The 9,461-nt window shown below is 44.5% G+C and overlaps 1 protein-coding gene across 1 annotated transcript; it reads left to right on the top strand.

Moving 5' to 3' along the window:
- The first annotated feature begins 2,579 nt into the window (after positions 1-2,579).
- Positions 2,580-9,077, top strand: TMEM211 (transmembrane protein 211). The gene is made up of 3 exons (XM_033956005.1): positions 2,580-2,780; positions 7,353-7,491; positions 8,824-9,077. The coding sequence occupies exons 1-3, from the start codon at positions 2,580-2,582 to the stop codon at positions 9,075-9,077; spliced, it is 594 nt and encodes a 197-aa protein (XP_033811896.1).
- The last annotated feature ends 384 nt before the right edge of the window (positions 9,078-9,461 follow it).

Here is a 9,461-nt window from a genome sequence, read left to right as displayed (position 1 = left end):
CATACGCCCAAATCTGACTTGGATGTACGTTTTGATTATGTCCCCCCACATCTTCTGCTTTATAAGAAATACCACAAATCCCCTTTAAACATCAATCATGTTTGCTCTTTTCACATAAACACATCAAGAAACATCTTTGAAACTATAAATAATTTATCTTCCCTTTTGCGAAGTCGCATTAGGCTTTTTATTGCCGGCCGCGGCGGTATTAGCTCTGACACTCTTAGAAATTCTATGAGCATCGGAGCTAATACCCCCACAGCTGGCAATAAAAAAGCCTAATGCGGCTTTGTAAAAAAAAAAAAACTTGTCTTGCGCGCTATTGTCTTGCGTGATATAGACCATGCGTTTATCCTGTGCTTTATTGTCCTGCGCCCAAATGTCTGTGCACAATTGACTACACGCATTTGTCTTGCATGTATTTGACTATGAACCCTAAATTCTACCCTGGGATTTATTCCACCACAGAAGTATCCTTCCAGTGCTGAAGAATTATTTCAATTGCTAACGTTAATAGAATGCAGAGTAATTTCACCTGACTTTCTGCCAATTTTAAATGGAGTCTATGATGACCCAGCATAACAATTTGTGCATGTGTAATGGAAAACGAGATAAAAGAAAAGTGATGTGTGGACGTGGTTTTCATGAGAGGAAGGCTAAATTCTGTGATATTTGTCTGAATATTTTAGAAACACGAATTAGCCCCTAGAAAAGCACTTTTTAGTCTCTCTGCAGTCTATTCTGGTTCCTGTTGAGCTAATTGGAAATTGAACATGAAGGCTACAGATGCCAAAATGTACTGGGGATGTAGGTAGATTCAAACGCTAGGCATGGCCAAAAGTCTTTCTGTTCATTTGGAAGCTAAGACCCAGTACTTAACAACAGCATTTTGCTGTTTTGGGTTGGGAGGGGGGGGTTGTTTTTCTGTTTGTTTGTTTTTTAATAGGTACATATAGAAAAGTAGCCTAGTGTTCAGAGGAGCAGGTTGGAAGCCAGGTTTCCAGTCCTGCTCCTCTCACTGATTCTCTTTCTGACCTTTGGTTAAGTTACCCTCTATTGCCCAGAGATGACATTTTCTCGTTCCAGGCTGGAGATTTTAGGACAGTCCTGGATTTCTGATCATCCTAGCCTTGTACATTATGAGATTTGCAGCATTGATTTCAATAGACAGGATCAGAGGCTACAAATAGTGAATGACACGGGGACAAATTTTTCCCCATCCCCGCGGGAACTCATTTTCCCATCCCCGTGAGTTCTTTTCCTTTTCCTGCCCCATTCCTGCAAGCTCCGTCCTTATCTGCACAAGCCTCAAACACTTTAACATCATAAGTAGCAACATTCTAGAGCTCAGATTGTGATGTCATAATGCCTCATCCCACCAATGCCTAAGCTCCGTCCTCATCTGCACAAGCCTCGAACCCTTTCAAATCCTAAGTAGCAACATTCTAGAGCTCAGATTGTGATGTCATAATGCCTCATTCCACCAATGCCTAAGCTCCATCCTCATCTGCACAAGACTCAAACACTTTAAAGTCATAAGTAGCAATATTCTAGAGCTCAGATTGTGATGTCATAATGCCTCATTCCACCAATGCCTAAGCTCCGTCCTCATCTGCACAAGACTCAAACCCTTTAAAATCATAAGTAGCAACATTCTAGAGCTGAGATTGTGATGTCATAATATCTCATCCCACCAATGCCTAAGCTCCGTCCTCATTTGCACAAGCCTCAAACACTTTACAATCCTAAGTAGCAACATTCTAGAGCTCAGATTGTGATGTCATAATGCCTCATCCCACCAATGCCTAAGCTCCGTCCTCATTTGCACAAGCCTCAAACACTTTACAATCATAAGTAGCAACATTCTAGAGCTCAGAATGTGATGTCATAATGCCTCATTCCACCAGTGCCTAAGCTCCGTCCTCATCTGCACAAGCCTCAAGCACTTTAAAATCATAAGTGTTCGAGGCTTGTGCAATTAAGGCAGAGCTTACAGGAATGGGGCAAGGACAGAGATAGCAACAAAATGCACAGGGACAGGATGAGGAAATTGGGTTCCTGCGGGAACAGGGAAAAATTTGTCCCCGTGTCATTCTCTAGCTACAAATCCCAAACTGCATTGGGATATCAGTTCAAACCAGGACTGGCCAAAAAGTCTCCAGCCTGGAACTGAATAACATGGCATCTCTGAACTGCCTTAGGTACAACATAAGATTGTACGTCCCCTTGAAGAGAGAAATAAAGTGTTCCTGTGCCTCTGTAATTCACCAGGAGCTCAGATCTGGAAAAAGTCTGTAATTAAATCTAAAATATCCAAATACCAGTTGGGTCACCACTAACATTTTTTTTCTTTAATGAACTCAATGGCAACTCTGAACTTTTGTTTTATGGGATTAATACTGAGATTATAATGCGATTCCCTTTGCTTCAAATGTTTGAAGCCCTGTTGCTTCCAGTCTGTATATAAATTTTCAGTGCCAGCTATGATAATACTAATGGACCTTGAGTTCTGTTATCCTGATGCAAAAACTCTCTCTTCTGTTGCAGTCTGCTCATGAACTGGCTGATCTGAGTTGTAAATGGTGTCATGCGTGGGCTCTGTGTGGGTCACTCTGTCCCTGGCCTTGGCTTGCATTTCGGGATTTAGCTTGACGTCCGCTGCATGGTTCAGAAACGGAACCATATCGTTCGGGGTCTTTCTCCACTGCTCTGGACCTCTGTGTAATCAGACCTGCATGGTGTACAGAACCTTAGACGAGATTCCCAATGTTTCATGGCAGGTAGGCAGGAATTGCACTTTTGACTTCTGCTACCATGTTTCCAAGTTTTATTTAAAATTTGCTATAGTGGTCATAACATAAGTACATAAGTAGTCGCCTCCGCCGGGGCAGACCAGAGGTCCATCCAGCCCAGCGGTCCGCTCACACGGCGGCCCATCAGGCATATTGCCTGGTCAGCGGTCCCTGACTAATTTTATTGCCTACCTCTACAGTTATCTCTAAACCTTCCACTGCTCTTATCTGTACCCCTCAATCCCTTTGTCTTCCAGGAACCTATCCAGGTCATCCTTGAAACCCTGTACTGTGCTATTTCTTATCACGGCCTCCGGAAGGGTGTTCCATGTGTCCACCACCCTCTGTGTGAAAAAGTACTTCCTTGCGTTTGTTTTAAACCTGTCCCCCTTCAATTTCATCGAGTGACCCCTTGTTCTTGTGGTTTCTTTCAAATTGAAAAATCTGTCTTTGTCAACCTTTTCGATGCCCCTCAGGATCTTGAAGGTCTCTATCATATCTCCTCTGAGTCTCCGCTTTTCCAGGGAGAACAGCCCCAGCTTCTTCAGTCTGTCAGTGTATGTAAGGTTTTCCATACCCTTAATCAGTTTAGTTGCTCTTCTCTGGACTCCCTCAAGCATTGCCATGTCCTTTTTGAGGTACGGTGACCAGTACTGTACACAGTATTCCAGATGCGGGCGCACCATAGCCCGGTACAGTGGCAGGATGACTTCCTTCGTTCTGGTCGAGATACCCTTCTTAATGATACCTAACATTTGGTTTGCTTTCCTCGAGGCTGTGGCACATTGTGCCGACGCCTTCAATGTCGTGTCTACCATCACTCCCAAGTCTCTTTCCAGATTACTGACCCCTAGCATTGATCCCCCCATTTTGTAAGTGAACATCGGGTTCCTTCTCCCTATATGCATGACCTTGCATTTCCCTACATTGAAGCTCATTTGCCACTTTTTCGCCCATTCTTCCAATGTCGTAAGATCCCTTTGGAGATTCTCGCAGTCAACCGTGGTTTCAACCTTGCTGAATAGTTTGGTGTCATCTGCAAATTTGATGACCTCGCATTTTGTTCCCGCCTCCAGGTCGTCAATGAATATGTTAAACAGGAGCGGTCCCAGCACCGATCCTTGAGGAACCCCGCTCGTGACCCCTTGCCAGTCCGAGTAATGGCCCTTTACACCAACCCTCTGCTTCCTGTCTGCCAGCCAGTTTTTGATCCATCGGTGGACCTCCCCGTGCACCCCATGGTTCCATAGCTTCCTGAGCAACCGCTCATGTGGTACCTTATCGAAGGCTTTCTGGAAGTCTAGGTAAATTATGTCTATGGGTTCTCCTTTGTCCACCTGGTTGTTTACCCCCTCAAAGAAGTACAACAAGTTTGTGAGGCACGACCTACCCTTGCAGAACCCATGCTGGCTCGACCTTAGCTGTCCATTTTTTTCGATATGGTCACAGATGCTGTCCTTAATCAGTGCCTCTATCATCTTTCCCGGGACCGATGTGAGGCTTACCGGCCTATAGTTTCCCGGGTCGCCCCTCGAACCCTTCTTGAAGATGGGCGTGACATTAGCTATTTTCCAGTCCTCCGGGATCTCTCCAGTTTTTAGGGATAGGTTGCATATTTGCTGAAGTGTCTCTACTATTTCATTCCTTAATTCCTTGAGCACCCTTGGGTGAATGCTATCCGGACCTGGCGACTTGTCGCTCTTTAGCTTGTCTATCTGCCTGAGGACATCCTCCTGGCTCACCTCTAATTTGACCAGCTTGTTATCTTGATCTCCATTTTCTATTTCCTCTGGTTCCGGAATGTTGGATGTGTCCTCCCTCGTGAAGACCGACGTAAAGAAGTCATTTAACTTGTCAGCTATTTCTTTTTCCTCCCTCACTACTCCCTTTCTATCCCCATCATCCAAGGGCCCCACTTCCTCCCTCGCTGGTTGCTTCCCCTTTACGTACCTGAAGAATGATTTGAAATTTTTTGCCTCTCCCGCTAGTCTCTCTTCATATTCCCTCTTTGCTCTCCTAACCACTCGGTGGCACTCCTTCTGGCTTTCCTTGTGTTCCTTTTGGTTGGCCTGCGTTTGATCCTGTTTCCATTTTTTGAACGATGCTTTCTTGTTACTGATCGCCTTTTTTACAGCTGCCGTTATCCATGCTGGGTTCTTTATTCGATTTTTCTTGCACTCTTTTCTGAACCTGGGGACGTACAGGTTCTGTGCTTCGTGCACCGTACGCTTGAGCAGGGTCCAGGCGCTTTCTACGGACTCTACCTTCCTTGTGCTGCCGTTGAGTTTCTTCCCCACCATTTTCCTCATTGCATCATAATTCCCTTTTCTGAAGTTGAGCGCTGTTGTTGTGGTTCTTTTCACCCTGGATGATCCCAGTTCTAGTCTGCACTGGATCATGTTGTGATCGCTGTTTCCCAGTGGGTCTAATACCGCTACTTCCTTTGCAGGTCCCCCCAGTCCACTGAAGATTAGATCAAGAGTAGCTTCTCCTCGTGTAGGTTCCATGACCAGCTGTTCCAGGAAGCAGTCCCTCGTGGCTTCCAGGAATTTGGTCTCTCTCTCATAAACAAATAAAAACTTGGGGAGACATAATTAGACAACAACTGTCTTAAATGACTTATTGAAACAATGAGGGATAGTGGGAGAAATACAATTTACAATAGGAGAGAAGAACGATAAAGGTCAATACAGTAGGTAGGGGTTATGCTCTTCCTTCTTCCGGAAGTCTGAGGATTACTTATCGTAAGCATCCTTAAATAGGAAGGGCTTTAGATTTACTTAAAATTTGTCCATAGGTGTTTCTTTCCGAAGGTGCGAGGGTAAAGAGTTCCACAGGGTGTAACTGAAAAAAATCTTCTTTCTAGTGGTGTCATAGAAAAGATGGCGTAGCGAAGGGATCTGTAAGAAGATGTTGGTTGCTGGATCGGAGTGTTCTGGGCCAGTGGTTCCCAACCCTGTCCTGGAGGACCACTAGGCCAATCGGGTTTTCAAGCTAGCCGTAATAAATATGCGTGAGAGAGATTTGCATATAATGGAAGTGACAGGCATGCAAATCTGCTCCATGCATATTCATTAGGGCTATTCTGATAACCCGATTGGCCTGATGGTCCACCAGGAAAGAGTTGGGAACCACTGTTCTAGGCAATAGCAACATTGTCACATTGAAGTCTGGTTTCCCTAGAGTGGTTGTTCTCAAACCCACGTTGGGGGCTTCCCAGCCAGTCAGGTTTTCAGGATATTAACAATGAATATACATGAGAGAGATTTGCATGCAACGGATGCCCCCAGGACAGGAATGGGAACCACTGCCCTAGAGCTTAATGGTTTAGTGCAGAGTTTGACGTATTTGCATCTTGTTCCTCCTGTCTCCTTTGAGCTTCCAGCTTAATCAGATCTAGGGGTTCTCAACCCAGTCCTCAGAATACACCAAACCAGCCAGGTTTTCAACATACCCACAATGAATTTTCAACATACCCACAATGAATATGCATGAAAGAGATTTGGAAAAAAAAAAATGGAGGTAGTGCATCCAAATTTTTCTCATGCACAGTCATTGTCGATATCTTGAAAAACGGACTGGTTAGATCGGACGGTTGGAGGAGCAAGGTCAGACCCAGCAGAACCCAGCTGAAAATCCCACTATCACTTCTAAATGTTAGTATGCTGAGCATGATCCTATAACGGGCACCTACGTTTTATAGAATCAGTGCAGATATTGGCAGCTAACTTTAAGCGACTTTATAGAATCAGGGCCTGATGCTCTCAGGTTAATTTTTTTCAGGTAATGCAAACATTAGCATGTGACCTAAAAAAAAAAAAAAAAATAGGGGAAAAGTCTAAACTACGTCTGTGTTAGAAATGGGCTTAGAAAGCAGGAAAGTTCCACATTAACATGTGATAAACTTATTTCCTGTTAGTTAGTGTTTTATTGTGTTTGTTCTCTTGAAATGTTTTAGTATTTTTAATATGTATGCATGTAATTTTGTAAACCGCATAGTTTTTATGCGATATATAAATTTTTAAATAAATTTTGGAACAGGGGCTCCTCATATAGTAAGCTGTTGGGAGACAAGAAAATACTTACTGTGCCTGAATGCAGTGGCATAGTAAAAGGGGGTTCGGGGGGGTGGGCCGCCTGCCACAGGCGCGGCTTCCTAAGGACATGGCATCTCTTCTCCTCTCTGCCCCCCCTTGCTCCTATCCTTGCCACACGCATGCCTTTTGCCTTCCCCGTACCTTTATTACTTCCCCGGTTTAGTAAAAGAGTCCCTAAATTCCGTAGCAAAGGAAGATATAATAATAATAATAATAACTTTATTTTTGTATACCGCCATACCCAGGGAGTTCTAGGCGGTTCACATCAATTAAACAGAATTTAACAAGAAATTACAATTAATCAGATTTACAAGCAACGAAGTTGATTGAGGTGAGCATGAGGGGGGGGGGGGGGGGTAACAGGTCATTGTCTAGCTGTTTACATGACTCGGGAACTTTGTTGCACTGTATCTGCTATCATGAGTCAGCTTCTCATGTGACATCTTTCTCCTCCCCTCTCCAGGTTGCGGCTGTCTTGCTGTTTACAGGTTGGCTACTACATGTTTTTGGAGCTGTTCTTATTTTGTCATGGACATTGATACCAGAGGGTCTTTGCCAGAGAAGGGTCTGCACACCAGCAAGATATGCACAAACAGCTGCAGGTATTCTACCTTTTCAGCATTTATGGGACAGTTCTATACATAGGCGCCAGAATGGGGGGGGGGGGGCAAAGGGGCTGTGGCCTCTCCCCAAATTTGATCCCTTGTGGTCCAGGGGAGCAGCGGGCAGGAGCGAGCTTTCTGGGCTCCTGTCCACTGCTACCCCGGTCGGTGGCATCTGATTTCTTCTGCTGCTGAGCAGCAACCACCAGGAGCGCACTTTGGTGCTGCCTGCTCGGCACTCAGTGGCTTCTTTGACTTGCTCCCGCGACCGGGAGGAGGTAGGAGGATGGGGCAGGGTGCATTGCAGAGTCTGGGAGGGAGGGGGCAGGGTGCAGAGTCTAACAGGGGTTGAGAGGGAAGGAAGGGGGCTGCTCACGCTAGCATAGGCTTTTCATCTGACATCACTTCCTGGCCCTGTGACCCAGAAGTGATTTCAGAGGAAGCCAGGCTGGCGCAAACAGCAGGCTAGAGTAGTTAATACGGTGGTGAAGATTTTAAAGATGTACAGAGGGGGGGAAGGGAGCGTGCAAGTATGGCGTGGGGTCGCCAGTGCCCCCACAAAGATGGTGCCTGGGGCAGTCTGCCCCCCCAAAGCCCACTTTTACTACACCCCTCCCCACAGCCCCCTTTTACTACACCACTGGGTACAAGTTGATGCAGCCCCCTCCCATTCTTGTACAAATGCAGGTATATAAGAGGGGATATAGGAATTAAGTACAAGGACAAGAAGGTTTACCTGTGTTACAGACATTATGAACCGCTTTCTTCTCTTTGGCCTCTGGGAGGACCTCTTCTCCCTCCAATCCTAGTTTTCCCTCTCTCTCCCGCCCCTCAATAGATCTCCCTTTTTCTTTTCTCCTCCCCGCCTCTCTTTATTCCCCTGATATTCCTATTACATGATTTTGCATCATATGGACTAGAGAACTTATGTTCATTTTTGTACACTTATACTGATATTGCGTTTCCTCCGTCCGCATTTTTGGATTGTTTGTATTTTTGCTTTGATTTCCCTTTTGTATTTTGAATAAAATTTCATGGTAAAAAAAAGAACCAGATTAGAAGTTTGCAGATGATGTGATAATGAATAGGAAACCAATGTTCAAGCCTCAGATCACAATTTTTGGCACCATAAATCAACTTGATCGTAATATGTTGTTTTTATTCCACATATCCAAACAGAAAACAGTGGAAGACCAGACTCAAGGATCAAACCAGAGATCTACCACTTTGCAGCATACATCCTTGACAATGCTCATTATTAACTGTGAAAGGGATAGCCATGGTTCATAAATCAGTAACCTATTACTGTTGCATTTATTTATTTTTACATAGTGATGGTTACAATCCTGGGGCTGTTGATCTTCCCCTTCAGTCTGGATTCTGCCTTTACTCAAGAAGCGTGTGGTCCTTCCTGGATTTACTACAGTGGCAACTGCAAGCTTGGTTGGGGATTCATGATGGCCATCATCACAGTCATGTTGTCCTGTTTGCTGCCCATCATTGGACGGTACAATCTCAATGAAATCAAGACTAGGATCATAATTTCCAGCATTAGAGAGAGCATATTGGTCAACGAAGAGAACTAATAAAAACATTCTTCCAAAACACAGGATTGTGTCCACGTGGCAGTAGCTGTCGAGGAGGACAATTTCTGCAGCTGTAAAGTTTTTTTTTTTTTTTTAAATCTTGGCAAATCAGGTTTCTGAAAACTGTCCATTCTCATGGTGGTGTGCAATATTTGAAGAGTTCCAAAACATGTTTACCTGTTTTGTAACTCTTCATCAGTGTCTCTCCAACGGTGTGCAATGGTAGTAGTGTGCTCCGAAGAGATTCTGGTGTGCCACAAGAGATTCTAGAGTTTTACTTTATTTTTTTTAAATTCCCTTCATAAGTATACACTAGAACAGATGACATGGATGTCATGGATGTGAGCATCTGTGTGTGTAAGGATACAACCGCCCAAACAAGCA

The sequence above is a fragment of the Geotrypetes seraphini genome, chromosome 8 (assembly GCF_902459505.1).
Source record: "Geotrypetes seraphini chromosome 8, aGeoSer1.1, whole genome shotgun sequence".
NCBI lineage: Eukaryota > Metazoa > Chordata > Amphibia > Gymnophiona > Dermophiidae > Geotrypetes > Geotrypetes seraphini.
This window is presented reverse-complemented; position numbering and strand designations above follow the sequence as displayed.

Excerpts from the sequence above, each read along its gene's own strand:
- TMEM211 (XM_033956005.1), top strand. The coding sequence starts at position 2,580 with ATGGTGTCATGCGTGGGCTCTGTGTGGGTCACTCTGTCCCTGGCCTTG. Across the intron at positions 2,781-7,352 it reads TTCCCAATGTTTCATGGCAG|GTTGCGGCTGTCTTGCTGTT; the intron begins GTAGGCAGGAAT and ends TCCCCTCTCCAG. Across the intron at positions 7,492-8,823 it reads ATATGCACAAACAGCTGCAG|TGATGGTTACAATCCTGGGG; the intron begins GTATTCTACCTT and ends ATTTTTACATAG.